Source organism: Pagrus major, chromosome 7 (genome assembly GCF_040436345.1).
Source record: "Pagrus major chromosome 7, Pma_NU_1.0".
Taxonomy (NCBI): domain Eukaryota; kingdom Metazoa; phylum Chordata; class Actinopteri; order Spariformes; family Sparidae; genus Pagrus; species Pagrus major.
The window spans coordinates 5,896,225-5,913,721 of NC_133221.1; the positions used below are offsets into that span (position 1 = coordinate 5,896,225).

Genomic DNA, 17,497 nt, shown 5'->3' on the forward strand with positions numbered 1-17,497 from the left:
TTGTACTTGTCAGAAACAAAAGCGATCACCAGTAGTGTTCAATATTAAAGACACGGGAACAGGACAAACATATGAATTGTGTAAAATATCAGCTATAAAACAATTTGTGAAATAATAGATTTTTTCCTGGACTAGCCTTATTATTATTATTATGAAATGTTAAATCATTCTTGTCTAATAATAATTGATGGATATTTATTTATATGTCGTCAATCAAGCTAGCCAGCTCCACAACTGCGACCAAATTTAGCCTGTTATGGCTAGCTCCTGTTAGCTAAATATGCCAAAGTTATTCAGCCAAACTTAAGTGGTTATTCTGAATCAACCAACTCACTAAAACTGTAAATAAACACCGTGCATGGACGTAGAAACAAGCTAGCATCACCATTTTTTTCATGTAGCATAAGAAAGTTGCTCGTGCTAGCTATGCTGGCTTTTGAGCTTCGATCAGCCTATTACTCAGCATCTCAGTGTTAGCATTGTTAGCTACCTCCTGTTGCAACCACAGAAGCCAGAGTTGTGTGTCTTTCTCTTCTGAAGAAATAAAACCAAACCCTGCGGAGGTTACTTGAATTTACTAGCTAACGTTAGCTGCTGCTGTTCACACTGGTAAAATAAACCAGCACACACGACCTCGCCTAGCTAATTAGTTAGCCAGCTAGGTAGACCTACAATAATCCTGTTAAACTAACGTTAAATGGATTAAAAGGTGATATTAGGCTCTAGGCTACTTCAGATTGTTAAATACAATCAATTTAGCATGATTGTTGCTTTAGCTAGCAGGTGCTAAACGGCTAAATCAGATAGCAGTTGTTGGGTTTGCTTGCTTCAGCAAGATTTAGCCATGTAGCTGTCATGAAAAGTAATATTATGGAATAAAAAGTATCACAAAATTGAATTGTTAATTGGAAAAAATGCCATTATCAAATTAAAACAGACATTTGTAAAAGGGCATTTTGAAATACATCTTTAAAACTGTGTGAAATAGGCTTTGAATGTAATCCCACTTAAACCAGAAATTTTTTTTCTTTCATTTATGCATTTTCTACTGTTTATTCACTCAATAGCAGCTAATAGCCTTTCTTTTTTTCTGCTTTTAGACCGCTTTTGTGCCCTAGCAATGATATAAAACACACAGCGTGGCCCCATTCAATTCTCTGAAACTGAATGAAAGCAGTTATCTAGATGTCAGCTCAGTGCATAAGGTTTATTGCAACCTCAATAATCTACAACAAAATGATGTACAAACCAAGGAGCATAGTGTGTGACACAGGCACTTTAAGCATTCGAGATAAATGTCAAAGCTAAAAAAAAACACATTCAGCTGTAAACCAACAATGTTTCAGTGTCATGCGAGGTGAAAAACAGAAACCTGAGATATATTAAGATAAATGCTCAGCGAGGAATGCAGCATCGTTAATTGTGTAAGTTATACAATGAGATTATCTGGTAGCTTCGGGGCCGTGTTTCATTCTTAATGTCGTCTCCTCCGCCAGCAATCTTGGTTATGCGCTGTCAAGGGTCTGCGTCTGCTGCACGACCGGAGCCACAGCACAGGCTTGATAGGAAGCGTTATGACGAAAGCAATTTCCATAGAGACAGCTCTGCTTGCTGGCTTGCTTGCTGGCTTGCTGGCTTGCTTGCTGGCTTGCTTGCCTGCTGACTGACCAGTAGCGTCACTCAAGTGTGCCTTTTATTTTTGATACCGTGACTGATTGCAATTAATGCACCAGGCAATCTCTTTCATTCAGACGAACCACAAAATCATTCTGCCACTTAGAAGAATTCAAAATGTGGTTCAGCTGGTCTGACACGACTTCCCAACGCCGCTGGCTACATAAGAAGTCCTTCAGAATCAATAACAAATTCAATCAGTCTTTCTAATAGTCACCGTCGGCACATATGGTTATCTACAGCGAGGAAAAGGTCATACAGATGTAATTACAGACTATTTAGTTGTCTGTCTCAACAGTGCCATCATGTGTCCAGCCGGCTTGAGAAAGCAAATGGGAATACAGCCTCTTATCTCTCTGGAAAGATGGATCTCCTCCTAACAGGTGGATAAAAGAAAGACTTCATAAAAGAAAAACTGCCAATGATCGCAACAAAAGTGATGAGAAACAGACCCTGAACACAAATGTATGCAAAACTACAAAGATCTACCTGATACAAAAGGTGAAACTGCTTGAAAAAACTACGTTTCAGTTAGTTGCATTCAGTTGTTTTCCAACACATCCCTTTCTTTACAGCCTTTTGGCTTCTAGTAATTAGTGTTAAAAGTGGCAGTCCCATGATGCTTCTCTTCCGATTTGGCTCAGTCACATGAATCACCCCGCTTCCCCTCCAGGGTTTTTTTAAAAAAAAGACCACCAAAACCGTCAACACTCAACATTTCCTACCGGCGCTGCCACACTCCTCTGCACTCATTAGTGTCAAAACAGTGAGCAGATGCTCTGCTAACCACCTGTTGGGACACGGTGTCTGGATTTTCTGTTTACAGTAAATCAAAGATGCATCGCTGCTCGACCTTTTCATCCTTTCAACAAAAAAAACAAACAACAAATGACAGGGATGTTTAATTTATGCATCATCTAAAAGGACACGCTGCCGCATTTAAAAAAAGCATCTGATGTGATCAGCTCGATTATCTTACCTCTCATTTGTGTCAGCGAGGATCTCTCTCTGTCAAAAGTCCACTTATCCTGAAAGATATCCTCCTCCTCCTCTCCGACCTCTCTCAGTTCCCCCCTTTTTTATTGTTCTCTCTCTGTGGCGTAGAGGGAATACGAGCGCTGCCACAGGTGGCAGAAGCTACAGATGCAGCGGCCACATCGTTAGTTTGAGACGTACAATGCAAAGAAAGAGAAAAGGTAGGTAGGTTGGAGCTGCAGCAGCAGCAGCAGCAGCAGCAGCAGTTGTTCAATCAGGCTCAGCAACATGTGGTTGCAAAAACTGTTTCATATATTCTCCTCCCCCTCTTCTTCCTCCACCTCCTCTTCCTCCTCCTCCTCCTCCTCCCTGTGGATGCTGGAGTTGGAGGGCTTTGAGAGAGAGAGAGAGAGAGAGGATTAGACAGAGGGTCCAGTCTTTCCAATAAACATCCCCCCCTTTGCATCAGATGCGCATTCAGGGCATCAGCACCACCCACTCAGTCCAACCCTCCCTGACAATCGATGGGAAGCATTCAGGTATCTTTTTTTTTTTAATATCAAGGGCTCAGAGTAAATGACATGTACTGTGACACCAAGAGCAAGAAAAAAAAAAAAAAAGAGGCTTGAATGAGCAGATGGGGAGGTGAGGGAGCACTGCACGTCCCCCCCCCATCACACCACCTATAATCTCCCCCCTTCATCCTCCCTCGGGTGTGACTGACCAGCTCTTAATGTTTTAAATCCAACGTGGGTGTTTTGGCCGTCTCCGTGTTTGTGATCACTCGGTTTGATCCATCTGTTTTTCTTGCGAGGTTACCATGACAATTAATGTGTGTTGTTTAATAGGCAAGTCATTTTGGTAGTCACGAAAATGTACATGGTGTCTGTGTGTGTGTCTGTGTGTGTGTGTATACCTGTGTTTGAATGTGTGTGTGTGTGTGTGTGTGTGTGTGTGTGTGTGTGTGTGTGTGTGTGTGGAGGGGTTGGCTGAAACTCAACATCCGCCTACAAATTGAATCAACGTGCAGCCAATAAAACTCTGTGCAGCCCCCCTCCTCTCCCTTCTTCCCCCCTCGCTATCTGTTTCCCAAGCCCTCAGACACGGTCGCACGCCAGCACGACATACACACACACACACACACACACACACACACACACACACACACACACGCTTTCCTCCTCATAACAATCAAATACGCATTAATTTCCACTTGAATGGCTTTGATTAGGTGAGCTTGAAGGAGGGCTGTAACCAAAGATTTATCAAGTGCAGATTTTTCTTCAAAAAATATATTATATATTTTCTTTATAAATATATATGATCATCGTCATATCGCTTGTTTTGTCCAACATACAGTCCAAACCCTAGTAAAGTCAGTAAAGAATAATATAAGACTGATAAAACAAGCAAAATCCTTGTGAAGCTGTTTTTTTTTTTACTTGATTGATCCATCAATTAGTCATCTAATTGGAAGTATAAAACATTTCTGTTCCAGTTGTCAAGCATTGACTTTACCCTCTGGGTATAAGAGCTGAAATAAATGGTCAGTTACTCAATAAAAACTCATTTTAGACCCTAAAACCTTCAAATGTAATGAATTCGTTATGGTAAATTAAACATATTAAAGGATTTGGGATGTTTGTCAACAGATCAAGCAATGTGAAGATGTCACCTTAGGCTCTGGTTGACACTTTTCATTATTACTTTTTTATATGTTATGGACAAAACAATTAAACATTTAATTAACAGCCTTAGGTCAACACCTAACATAAACATTAACATTTGAATAAGTGGAATTTGCAATAATAGATCATAAAAAAATAATTATTAGTCGCAGCTCCACTGTGAAATAAGCCAATGATACAAATAAACTCAAAATATGAACTTTACTTTACTTTAACTCATGCAAACAGTAGTTATTGTGAGGAAACTGAATAAACAAACCCATCAGGTGACACAAATAGAGTAAGATTTATGAAATACTGTGCAAATTCAGAGTAAAACAGTGTTATAGTTGGTAAAATACCTCATGACCATGCAGCTGTCCTGTGTGGATAATGTGTGATGGGTGTGTCAGCAGGTTCACTGGTACAAACAGGGTGGGAGCAGGCGGTGCCTTCACGTGTTCCTCGAAAACCCCGCTAATATACGATCGCATGGCATTAAGTGGTTTAATATATCGTTGTGTAAACCACCAAACAGACATAAACAGAGCAGAAAAACACACTCCAGCTCACATCGTACAAAGAAAGAGACATGCGCATAATGGTAGCTTTTAAATAGTTATAAAATGGTGTAATCCGCCGTGAATATGGATATCCTAAAACTTTTCCCTCAGTTTTTAACGCAATATATGCATATATTACATTAACTCATGTTGTGATGATGTTTTAGCAGCGTTAAAAGTAATTTGTGGGGTCACATCCTATATAATTTCCGCTTTGATTGGTTGAATTTGTTGAAGTTGCGCTGTTTTTCCGACGCTCGTGAAAGCAGCATCGGTGGTGTGGTCCAGCGGGTAGCCGTTGGTTCCAGGTCAGGACAACGGCACGTCGTCACCTCGCGCTCTCACGCAACATCATTCACGCTGACATCAAACTTTTTTGGATAAAAGTGTTGTTCGTCTCGACAAAAAAACACCCAGTTAATGTGTGAAAATGTCCAAGGACTCGTGGGCGGTTGCTGTCGATGTTCAAGAAGCCACAACTTCATCCATACAGGTGGGTGTTTTAAAAAAAAAACAAAAAAGGTGGGACCAACCGGACCCTGAACGTTACATCGAACTATCTTACTCATCGTTTGTTAGCAGGTTAGCTGACGATGCTACTTAGCTTTGCTGCTAACTTTACACACGCAGTTTCTCTCAGCTAATCAACTTTTATTTTCTCTGACAAGTGTGACTGCTCCAAAAAAGTGGACCGACTTCGAGGTCTGCGTAACCCGAGAGGAGACGTTAATGGTAATTAAATGTTTTTTTCTTTTTATTAACACATCTGCTCTTGTACTTTTTGCCGCTCAGCTGTCATGGTGTGTTGTTTTTTTTGTTTGGTTTGTTCCCAACTGCAGGCAACACTGCGCCGGAGGCGACTGAAAATGGAGGCTGGAGGAAAGAAGGGGACAAGGTGGACCTGGCCGAGCAGTCCCTGCTGAATAAAATGATCCGCCGCTCTCTGGTGCGGAACCGGAACCAGGTGGAGGTCCTGCAGAGGGACCCCAGCTCTCCTCTGTACTCCGTGAAGACCTTCGAGGAGCTCAGGCTGTGAGTTTGGACAGAGATATCTCATACAGATGAGCACACGTGTGTGTGTTATTATTATTTATTTTTTCCCATCCTCCTCATGCACTTTATTCTTGTTATTTTGACATGATGATCAATAGGAAACCTGAGCTGCTGAAGGGTGTGTACAACATGGGTTTCAACAGACCATCCAGAATCCAGGAGAACGCTTTGCCCATGATGTTGGCACAGCCGTGAGTTCAAGTTTACGCTTTTTAAAGTAGAGATGACACAAGTGATCAAATCATCAATTAATCTACTATTTCATAGCCACATTTATCAAGGGAAAACACCAAGTTTTGCTAATGATTTGTTGGTCTTTTCTGATTTATGTCATTAAAATGTCATGTTTTTTTTTTGCATTTTGCAGTATTCATACCAACTTGACTATCGCCTCAGACAAGGGGTGGACTATATGGGCGTAAACCGAGGTTGCAAAAGTTTACACATTCATTACTCAAGTAGAAGTACAGATACTTGTATATAAAAGTAGCCTCTGGTGAAAGTGGAAGTACTAATTCAGCTTTTTTACTCAAGTAAAAGTAATAAAGTACAGGCTCTGAAATGTACTCAAAGTAAGAAAAAGTATCCCTCTGAAGGACATTTCCCCCAGACATTTCTATGCAAAGCTAACTGGACCTCACATCACATTAATATAATTCAAAGACTATTAAACCTAACGGTAGAATCAGGAGGATTTGTCTGAGATAGCTGATCGTTGAGACTCATTCCCCGGACTTAAGATACCATAATTTGGCTTGTCTTCCAAGCCGAGCAATAAATTGAGAAAATAAGAAAATCCAGGCAGAGGGCTGCAGGGTCTCTTCAGATACGAGACACTAACGCGCCTTTCTCCCTCTCTTGTCTGTTTCCTTCGTTTCATCTCGCTACATCTGCCATGCTTAATATGCACTGATGGGTTTAAATCAGGCTTGTGATTTTGGGAAGGTGGCGTGCAATTACGCAAAATAAAAATGATCTTGTCAGGAAAATACTCAAGTAAAGTACAGATCCAATTAAGTAAGTAACAGTATTCGTCTATCATTACATCCCACCTCTGATCTAAAATTATATGGCAATATTTCAGGGGATTTCTGCGCTTATGATATTCTTGACCGTTTGACAAATTACTTAAAATATCTCTGGTCTGGAACTCGGTAGCTGTTGAGCTCTCCCTCTGGGATGTTTGGCTCCCCACGTACTCAGTTGGATGCTTGGTATTATCATGAACAAAAATAACACACATCCCTAACTTGGACTGTGAGAAATTACTTGTAACAATTTTAATTAGTAAGCAAATGTTTCATATGTTTATCAAGGAAAAATGCCAAATATTTTCATGTTCCAGCCTCTCAAATGTTAGGATTTGCTGCTCTGCTCTCTGCAAATTTCTGCATTTTGGACAATTGGTTCGACAAAATGATTTGGAAAGTGTTTTTCTACAAAAAACTGAAGACACCCACAGCACTGCTTCTCTCCTGGGTGCAGCTGGCACAGGGTAAACCACAGTGGACCAAAGACATCAATATTCAAGCGCACAGCAGGATACAATTGACAATATAAACAACAAGGAGCAAACTACGCGTTTCACATGCTGTTTCATCAGATTCGTTCTGTGCTTGATTGCCAACAGGTGTTTCTTTCCATAATTAGCTGCTGATTAGCCGAGAATCAAGCAAGGTCTTGTTCCCCAATACAATTACTACCACAACTCACTGTACAGGACTATAAACACACATTTCCATTTTACAAGGTAATGAGACACGAAAAATATACATCAGAGCACAAAGTCTGGCTTATCCGGCTCTGATACTACAAAGGACGACTAGATACAGAATGCATGTAATTCCACAGGGTTGTGTGTTTTTCTACATTTGCAGAACTTTTATAAACTAAATGATTATTCAATTAATCAAAAAGAAATAGTGGATTATGAAAATAATAATTAGTTGGGCCACTATTTCGAAGGAATGTTTTTTTCACTCATGAATTAACAGCACGTAATTGTTTAAGGAGCATTCAATTGTAAAATTATAATATGAAGTATGAAATTATTCATGTAAACTGTTGAAATTCTATTAAAAGTTAGAAAATAATTTCAAAATCTGAATTTTTCAATTTGCTTGTTTTTCAACATTCTAAAACTCAAAGATAAAACTGGAGAAAAGCAGTTATAGCAGCAAATATTTGGTATTTTTCTAAATTACTTAGAAGATTATTTTAACATTTGACATTTTTGAGATTTTCTTTTTTAAAACAAATTGTTTGTTGTTGGTGCTTTCCAGATAATTTTTATATTCATGGTTTTACTTGTCTGGATCATTACAATAATGAGAAAGTAAGTGCAAATTAAAAAAACAAATTGGCCAAGGGACCATTTTGACAATTATTTCAGCTCTAAAATGGACTTTTAACTGTTGTTGTTTGATTTAATGCCAAAAACTCATTGCAGTACTTTACTGTACGTGTGTGTGTTTCTCTGGCTCCAGACCTCAGAATCTGATCGCCCAGTCACAGTCTGGCACCGGTAAGACTGCTGCTTTTTCTCTGGCCATGCTCAGCCACGTAAACACAGCCAATAAGTGGACTCAGGTAAGCATGACATGTAATCTGCAGGGCCAACCGGTGTCCACATGCAGTTGTAGAAACTGAAATATACTCCCCCATTTAAAAACTGTTTGCTTCTCTCAGTGCCTTTGCATCGTGCCAACATACGAGCTCGCTCTGCAGATTGGTCAGGTCATCGAGCAAATGGGGAAATTTTGTCCTGATGTGAAAATGGCCTACGCCATTCGGGGCAACAGAAGTAAGATTGTAATTATATCTGATGGATTAAAGTGGTATTTAGTGTAATTATGAAGCCAGTGTTGGTTTTGTCACTGCATGAATTTCTGTGTTCTGTTCAGTGGAGCGAGGCATCAAGCTGCAGGAGCAGATTGTCATTGGAACACCAGGCACAGTCCTCGACTGGTGCACCAAGTACAGGCACATCGACCCCAAGAAGATTACTATGTTTGTGCTGGATGAGGCCGATGTGATGATCGCCACACAAGGTCACCGTGACCAGAGCATTCGTATCCATAGGTGGGTTTCCTTTCAGAGAAACCCTTCAGATGATCATAATAAAAAGTTTTGTCATGTCAGTCAACAAGCTTCTTTCTCTGCACCAATCCAGAATGCTCACAAAGGACTGTCAGATGCTCCTCTTCTCTGCAACCTTCGAGGACTCGGTGTGGAGGTTTGCGGAGCAGGTGGTCCCCGATCCCAACATCATCAGGCTGAAGCGCGAAGAGGAGACGCTGGACACCATCAAGCAGTTCTATGTGCTCTGTAAGGAGAAGGAGGACAAGTTCACAGCACTCTGTGACCTGTATGGCTGCCTTACCATCGCACAGGCCATGATCTTCTGCCACGTAAGTCACCTGTTGGTACACACTTCATAATGATTGGAAATGGATACTTTTCCTTCACTGTTGGACCCTGTTTATACCTCGGCAACTGTATCTGGATGAAAATCTGTCAGATACCTCACAGCAAGACGGTGCCAGGTTCAGGTCCCTGCTAAGGCAGGACATTTCTGTGTGGCGTGCTCCCCACGTTTACTTGGGTTTCTTCCAGGTGCCCCAGTTTCCCCCACCATCAAAAGTAAGTATCATAGATTCATTCTCCTGTCAGTGCCCTTGACCATGCGGGAACCTGTTGAAGAGAGTGTACCTTTTTTCTTTCTATTTGGAAGGTCACTAAGCCAAGTCTGTGTTGTGGATACTTTTTTCTTTGTTCTGAAGCAACTTATTTGTAATGATGACACCAAGGACAGGAAACATTGCTTGGTGATGCTTTTTTTTTTTACAACATCATCAGATATTTAACCAAAAGTACTAACAGAATACCACATCCTAGAAGTCAAACCAAAAGAACTTCATCACTTTAAGACTGTCCTTTAGGCTGTGTTAAAAAAATGTTATAATAAAGTTTTTAGATTCCAGGAAAATGACATAAAATGAGCAATTCAGTTTAGGTGATACTTTCTCTTTAGACTCGCAAGATGGCTTCTTGGCTGACCGCAAACCTGACTAAAGAGGGCCACCAGGTGGCTTTGCTGAGTGGGGAAATGACCGTGGAGCAGAGAGCTGCTGTCATCGAACGCTACAGGAGCGGCAAGGAGAAGGTGCTCGTGACCACGAATGTGTGCTCCAGAGGTGAGAGATTAAAGCCCGATTTATGGTGGCACGATAGACACTCCAAATGAGTGTTGCTTGTCCTCAACATGACAAAATTCTCCAGGTGTGCGACCTGAAAGGTAATACATCATTTCTGACTTCAAAAGTGTAGAGCACACTACCATAAATCAGGTTTAAGACTGAGTCAGATTTAAACAGTCAAACATCTTTTGGGGGGTGAGTGTAAAGTAAAACATTTTTTTATCTCAACCCACTTATGATTCTGGTGTTTACAGGTATTGATGTGGAACAGGTGTCACTAGTGGTCAACTTTGACCTCCCGACAGACATGGATGGGAATGCCGACAATGAAACGTACCTTCACCGGATTGGCCGCACAGGACGTTTTGGCAAAAGAGGATTTGCTGTCAACATGGTCGACAGCAAGCACAGCATGGATATAATCAACCAAATCGAGATGCACTTCAGTATGTTACTTTTCTATGATTTTATTCAAGCGAAATGGCAAATATAAGGATCCTAACATGACTTTTATCTGTCTTTCTCTCACAGACAGGAGAATCAAGAAACTTGACATGAGCAATCTCGACGAAATTGAGATCCTGCAGAGCTGAACGCTTCGCTACATGCTCGACCCGATACTGAATCAGTTAGACGTGTTACCTCAAATGTGACTTGAGTTCTTTCAAGCATTCATTGTTTGCATTTTTTTGTTTACAGAAGAGAGAGATGCATGCTGACGTTAACTATGCAAAGTTATTTCAAGGCAGCGATTTGTGCCAAAGTTTACACTTAAATTTAATTTGACTGGTCACTGAAGTCACCTTAAGCCTTAAAGCAGTCTCGCAGACTATAAAGCAACCACTGGCTGTTAAAACAGCATTTAAGATGGGTGGTGATGATTATACATTGAGTGCAGTGTTGTGTGTTTTGTTTTTTTTTGATTATCTGAAGTGGGTTATTTTTGTAGGATTGGTGGGATATAAGGTCTCATCTATAGACGTTTGCATGGCTTGATCAAGTGTGAGTGCCAAAAAATATCCTCGAGTGACTTGAAGCATTTTAAGGATTGAATGCCTGTTTCAGCCTAGTGGAAGCTGACAATTAGTTTCCTCCTAACTTAATTTGATTGTTCTATCAGACTGTGAATCTGGAGGTGTTGCCCAGTGTTTGTGTGGATAAAAAAAATAAATATACTGTTGCATGTCAAACCGCTTACAGTTGAAATGTTTGGTTTTTGTGTGTGATGGCTTAAGGCGCCTTTTCAAGTTAGACCGTTTTTATATCAGGTCTTTTTAATGTACCTTTTAATCCTCTGCACTTTAGTTTTATTAGATTTCCAGTCTAAGTGTAAAAACCATTTGATTATTCATTTCTTGGTTCATACTTGGAGCTTTTATCATGAACACTTGGCTCTCAACCATCCAGGAATAATTTTCTGGCTGCATTCAGTAGGAAGAAATATAAAAGGAGTACTTAACCAGAGCAGAGTGAAGTGTTTTAAATGGGCCTTTTTCACAGCAGACATTATGACTCAAAAGGAAAAGCACAGGTGTTTCCAATGACGGCCAGTTTGGTTTTATCATTTACACCTGTGCTTTTCATCCTGCGGCGCCTGTATTTTTTTTTGTTCACACATTTTGAAAGCAGGGCAGTCATTGCAGTATAAAAGTACAGTGTGATGCATTCTCCTTTTATGGACACCCTAGTGATGTACTTTAGTGCCTCTGCATTCTGAAAAAGACTAAATTTGGCATCAACCAAAATAGACCATGTTGAAAATGGCAGCAAATGAAACTAGAAACAGGTTTTGTTGCTGTTTGTCTGCAGCATCTGATGATGCTTTGACATTAAATGCTTTAACGACTGCAAGCCGACCAGATTTTCTTCACGCAACAGCAGATCAAAGCTCTTTACTTGCTAATTACCTGCTGCTCTAAATAAAATACTATGTAGTCTTAACTCAAAAAAGGACATGACAAAATGTGACTACATAGAGCCAGACAGGATACATTTTAAGTGAACCTGTCTGGAGTTTTCTGTGCAATAGTACAACAAAACAAATTATCACTTAGATGAATGAAAACTTACCCAAAAAGGTTAATACACCTAAAGATCCACACATGTTTTAAGATGTGCTAATACAATTAAATGAGACTAATATGATTCAACCAGTTTAATTAGTAATAAACTCTTAAAAATACAATACATCTGCTCCTTATGGAGGCTTTACAGTCCTGAGAGATTTTTTTGATTGTGTGAACAACACACACAAAAACTTCAGGGGCTCTGTAATCTAAATCTAATATATACAAAATGTCTTCTAATATCTCAGTGTATGTGTCCTGCAGATTTGAAGTTTCCAAACTTTTAGTTGTGCGTAAGACTTTTAAGCTCTTATGTGAACGTCTTGAACTCTAGATCTGAAGGATAACTTCACCCAAAAATGGAAATTCAGTTTCAAAGTTTCAACATCAAAACAGCGGTGCAGCATTCTCCTAAACACCTGAAGTAGATAGGGACTTGTTTTGAAAAAAAAAAAAAAAAAAATGGCTCCAGCATAATCAGTCTCTAAAAGCCCCGAGATCAGTTTGATTTAAAAATATGTTATTAGCATCCTCGACATACATTTGAGCTTGTGCACGCCCATCAGACGGGGTGTCTCTGGAGACTTAGACAAGCTGTATGGAGCATTTTAAGCAGTTTTCTTTAACATTACAAGTAGTCCCCATCTACTTCAGGTGTTTAGGAGAATGCTGTTTTGCTGTGAAGCTTCAGAAATGTTTTGCTGACCACGAAACTTCAGCTGACTTTCCATCTACATGGAATTTTCATTTTTGGGTGAACTTATCCTTTAAGGTGAGCAGAGCGAAACACTTTCCTCCTTCAGCAGGTGAATGTGAAAACAGTCTTCTAGCATTAAACTCTGATATTTCAAACAGGATTTGGATTTTAACTGGGAAAAAAGTATTTTAAATCACGAGGATGTGACATTTGCTGGGTTCTGCACCAAACAAACATGTTTTCTTACATCTGGAGAACAAGTTTTGTAGTCGGGCATCTCCGGAGCACTACATTAATTCACCATCATGCTGTTTTGTCACACATTTTACCTTTAACAAAAAAAACTATACCTTCTTTCTATTGAATATTGCACTTTTGATTTATTGTGACATCCTTATAATCATCCTTCTGCACAGTGAAGCATTAACATCTGAGTGTAGAATCAATAAGCAAAACATTTTTATGTGGAGGGAGACTTTACATCCCACCATGAAGCCAGACTTCACCTGAAAAAAAACAAACACCTTGTGTGCTCACTGGTGCTCCACCACACTGTCACTGTGAGAGATGCACAGCACCGATCTGTTCACGATGCCACACTGGGCCAAAGTCATATCCATGTCTGTGAAGGTCCTGCGTGGCACATCCATGGTCTCGATGCAAGCGTCTCCATACTTGGCTCCAAACTTGACCTCTGCGCTGGCCCTCACTGTCAGCAGAGTGTCTGTGGGGTCAAAGTGCTGCTGAAACCTCCCGCCACATGGAGCTCGGATGGCCAGGAGCAAACTCCCAGTGGCACCGGGTCCTTTGGTCATCACTGGTGCTGGACCAGGGGGCTTAGGTCTGCTGTCCACCTCAGGGCTGCTGGGGACACCTGGCTCCTTATGCCTGTACCTTTGCTGCAGGATGGCACCATGAGACAGGCTGAGCTTAGTCATCTGATGGTCCAGGCTTCTCCCCTCTGACTGCCTCCTCTCTATGGAGGGGAGAACCTTGTACTTGTTCAGGGACTGTGGTGGAGCAGCAGGGGCGTGCTGCAGCATCTGCAGGACCTCCTGCTGGCTCAGCTGGCCGCTCTGCCACATTATGGGCTGCGACTGGGAGCGCAGGTTTCTGTCCGGCCTGCGGCTGTGCGCAGGAGAGCCCGGAGACACGGGCGTCCTCTGGATGCCGTCTGCATCACCTGGAGAGTTCAGGGCGGGTCTGCTTCGACCTTTGGAGGACTTCGGCCTTGTTAAATGCATCGATAACCAGCTGTTAAGACCTGAGAAGACTCCTTCTTGCTTCTTGGCGTCAGTCCTTCACAAAAAGCGTGGAAAAAAAGAAGTGATGTGAGTGAATACTGCTCCTCCTGGAAGCTGTTTTACGACATGGAGGAATAGATTCGTACAGCTGAAGATAAATTACACGCTAAAATGTTAAAAACGCCGTTTGTTCGCGTCACTTTTGAGCCGCTTTCCCAAGTTTTCAACCAGCTGCAGCAGGAAGTGCCTCTGTGGAGTGTCACCCTGGTTGCCATGACAGCGTAGTTGCCTTGATGACGACATGCGGTCGGAGGGCGGGGGAGACCCCTGGTGGTGGGAGTCCGCAACTGCAGCTCAGTTCATCAGATGAGTTGTTCTGGGATGTTCTGGCCTCCTGTACCAGGTCCAGAAACACATTTAAAGGGGCACTATTTCATTTGGAGAGGGAAATTTTTAATATTTACAACATTAATGAGGTAATAATACAAACTCAGAGATATTTAGGTTTCCCATAAGCGAATAAACAAACTGTTCTCAGAGGTAAATAAGGTCCAGAACACTGTTTGAAGCTAGGAAGGTGGCAGGGTCCGCCACGTATAAACAAAGTAAAACAGTATGAAATTGTGTCGTCCTTGAAGGTTTAGGGTCACTTTGTTTCTTTAGTCTATTCAGTCATGAAACAGAAGAGAGTTTGTTTATTTAGTTTAAGCATAAAAAAACAATCTTTCTCTTCTGATTCAAATTTCTTCCTCAGAACTACACAGTGCACCTTTAACAGCGTTATATCACCTTGATACTTCACTTCTTATGTCCCACATCTCATATTGAGACATATACTTCTGAGAATTCACTCATAAACATAATTTTATACCGAATTCTGCTGTAAAAACACATTTGTTCTGTTTGGGAAGTACTCAAATCCTGTACTTGAGTAAAAGTAGTATTTTCACTGAATTGAAATGCTCTGTTACATAAAGTCATGCATTCAAATATAAACTTTAAGTAAAGATCACCAAAAGTATTTATTATGCAGACTAATAAGGACCTATTGATACAGTCATTATTTATGCTGCAGCTGTTGGGGGGGGCCAAATTCAATTACTTATTGCTTTATTGCAAACTGTTTCCCTTGGAGGGCCAAAACTGAGACTTAACAGTGGGCCACAGGCCAAAAGCAAACACCTATTGTACTGTACTGTTTTAAAAAAAATGAAAATGGTGCCAGGATCAGAAGTTCCCTTCATCAACTCAGGTAAAAATCCATTTGACAAAATGTGTAGATCAATAATCAGTTGAGATTAAGAAAACACAAGTCTACAACCATCAACCAACTTTTTTTTATTAAGCTACACTGTTTATAAATTCAGTTAAATTAATGACAATATATATATATAAAAACATATATATAGTACATACAGTACATTCCTGTAAAACAATACACAAATCACTTTGAATAAAGAATTACACAGCATACTTCATCATTTATAAATTAAATGATAACTTGCATTGAAGTCACACACAGTCGGGGTAACAACCCTGAGTTCACTTCTAAAGGCTTTTGTTTCATAGTATTTGGTTCTGATCATTGAACAGCAAATGATTTTATGTCATTGTTCTGCCTCGGTTTGTCTGTGTTTTTTATCTATACTTTTTTTTACAACAAGCGCAAAGTGTTTTATACAGTACTATCTGGCATAATCCGATCTGAGATGATCTTCTAGATGAAAGCAATTCTCGCCGTGTAACAGGAGCATAAATATGTTAATATTTCAATGGAATATGGCATGAGAACATCCAGAATCGAAGCTAATGGCCCTATTATTACATGATTTCATACAAATATTTAATTAATACATAAATATCATGATTAGTATCAGTATATTTTCAGTATTGACTATTTTGTAAATGATCACATCACTCACAACCCCCAAAACATTGCATTTACGATGATGTAAGACCAAGAAAATTACCAAATTTCGGACATTTGAGACCAAGAAACCATCAAATATTTGGTGTTTTGAAAGCAAACAGCTGTCAGCAGTGAGCAAAGACTTCTGGGCCCCACTGTACTGTAATTATGTAAATCTACAAACCAAAACTGAATTTAAAAGGTGATTCAGAGTTGCACTATAAAGAGTTAAGATGATCGTGCATCATTATAATCTCATATATGTAACACTGTTAAGTTTAGGGTCAGTGTATTGATGCTGACACGACACAGAGAAATGTACGACACGTAGATATTTACTCATACAGTGTATAAAGTGGCAGCACTTGTTGCTCTCTATGGGAGGTCAAGCATGTTGTGCTGGGCGTAAAGTTCCTCTGTGATCTGGTACACTTCAGAGATTAGAGGCAGTGCCTCTCCCAGCATGGCCACGACCTGCTCCGGAGGGCCCACATTCATCACTTCAAAGAAAGCCGGACGCCCTGGGAGCACGCAGAAAGCCATGCCCGCCGCCTTACGCACCATCCAGGGGTGGTGCTGGGCGAGAGACTCGTTGTAAGACTCCGAGCACATGACAGAGGTCTTGCCGTCCTCGTTGCTGGTACGGAGGCGCTCCAGGAAGAGCTCCAGCCACCTCAGAGCCCGGTGGAGCCTCAGCAGGGTGCGGCAGCCTGACTCTGGGTGGCCGCCTCTCTTGGTCAGGTCCACTAGTTCATTGTCCAGCTCATATTTGAGCATTGACTGGACTGTGACATACTGGGACCCATTCTCACCATCCATGTGGGTGACCAGGACCTTGATCTTGTTGACGGCATCCTTGGAAATGAAGCCAAAGACACTGCCCAAGCAGTTCAGAAACCTAGAAAAGGGATAAACAAAACAGTCTGTCAGCACTTAACTTATAGTCTGTACACTGTTGAAGCTGGGTGTAGTGGATACAGTACAACCAGGCTGTAAGTTCACACAGGAGAGGCCACACACTTGCCAAAAGATTAGGACTTTAAGTTAAAATGAACTTACTTTACGAGACCACGCCACCCAGCCACGTAGTGTTCAAGATAGACTTCTTTATCCTCCGACAAACACAACTTGAAGGTGTCGAGCACCTCCTGTAAACTGAATTTCTGCTCTTCTGAAGCCACGGGAGCAGCCATGGTGTTTCTTATGAGGAAGCGCTGTCGAGAAAAGGCGACATGTGAGCGAACAAACGCAGCTGACGGCTCACAGCAACGTGGAGGTGGTGATGAATATAAGTGCGGAGGTAAAGACTGAAAGGTTGGACACGTTACCTGCGAGAAAACTTAGAAGTGGAGGGAAAATTCAGCATCTCTCTTCGCGTCAAAAGATCGACAGGTCTTTCCTGCTCTAATCCGCCTCTACTGCGCAGACTCGAGCCGGACGAGACAGGAAA

At 41.0% G+C, this 17,497-nt stretch overlaps 3 protein-coding genes across 3 annotated transcripts; 1 reads left to right on the top strand and 2 right to left on the bottom strand.

Annotated features, from left to right (window-relative positions):
• The first annotated feature begins 5,156 nt into the window (after positions 1 to 5,156).
• On the top strand, positions 5,157 to 11,326 carry ddx19a (DEAD-box helicase 19a). Its single transcript, XM_073470405.1, has 11 exons — positions 5,157 to 5,372; positions 5,548 to 5,611; positions 5,719 to 5,911; positions 6,031 to 6,123; positions 8,419 to 8,521; positions 8,621 to 8,735; positions 8,836 to 9,013; positions 9,105 to 9,342; positions 9,966 to 10,128; positions 10,386 to 10,577; positions 10,663 to 11,326. Exons 1-11 carry the CDS (start codon positions 5,310 to 5,312, stop codon positions 10,722 to 10,724), a joined length of 1,464 nt encoding a protein of 487 aa, XP_073326506.1. The 5' UTR covers positions 5,157 to 5,309; the 3' UTR covers positions 10,725 to 11,326.
• A 1,925-nt stretch (positions 11,327 to 13,251) lies between these two features.
• ubxn10 (UBX domain protein 10) lies at positions 13,252 to 14,210 on the bottom strand. The gene has a single exon (XM_073471033.1). It carries the CDS (start codon positions 14,136 to 14,138, stop codon positions 13,428 to 13,430), a length of 711 nt encoding a protein of 236 aa, XP_073327134.1. The 5' UTR covers positions 14,139 to 14,210; the 3' UTR covers positions 13,252 to 13,427.
• Positions 14,211 to 15,453: 1,243 nt separating this feature from the next.
• On the bottom strand, positions 15,454 to 17,468 carry cptp (ceramide-1-phosphate transfer protein). Its single transcript, XM_073470348.1, has 3 exons — positions 17,376 to 17,468; positions 17,107 to 17,261; positions 15,454 to 16,945 (listed from the first exon to the last, which is right to left on the bottom strand). Exons 2-3 carry the CDS (start codon positions 17,238 to 17,240, stop codon positions 16,423 to 16,425), a joined length of 657 nt encoding a protein of 218 aa, XP_073326449.1. The 5' UTR covers positions 17,241 to 17,261; positions 17,376 to 17,468; the 3' UTR covers positions 15,454 to 16,422.
• Between the last annotated feature and the right edge of the window lie 29 nt (positions 17,469 to 17,497).

Bases quoted from the DNA above. Each gene is read 5' to 3' on its own strand.
- ubxn10 (XM_073471033.1), bottom strand. From the start codon at position 14,138: ATGCATTTAACAAGGCCGAAGTCCTCCAAAGGTCGAAGCAGACCCGCC.
- cptp (XM_073470348.1), bottom strand. From the start codon at position 17,240: ATGGCTGCTCCCGTGGCTTCAGAAGAGCAGAAATTCAGTTTACAGGAG. The intron at 16,946-17,106 runs GTAAGTTCATTT...TCCCTTTTCTAG, and splicing joins GGGTGGCGTGGTCTCGTAAA to GTTTCTGAACTGCTTGGGCA.
- ddx19a (XM_073470405.1), top strand. From the start codon at position 5,310: ATGTCCAAGGACTCGTGGGCGGTTGCTGTCGATGTTCAAGAAGCCACA. The intron at 8,522-8,620 runs GTAAGCATGACA...TGCTTCTCTCAG, and splicing joins CAGCCAATAAGTGGACTCAG to TGCCTTTGCATCGTGCCAAC. The intron at 8,736-8,835 runs GTAAGATTGTAA...TGTTCTGTTCAG, and splicing joins CGCCATTCGGGGCAACAGAA to TGGAGCGAGGCATCAAGCTG.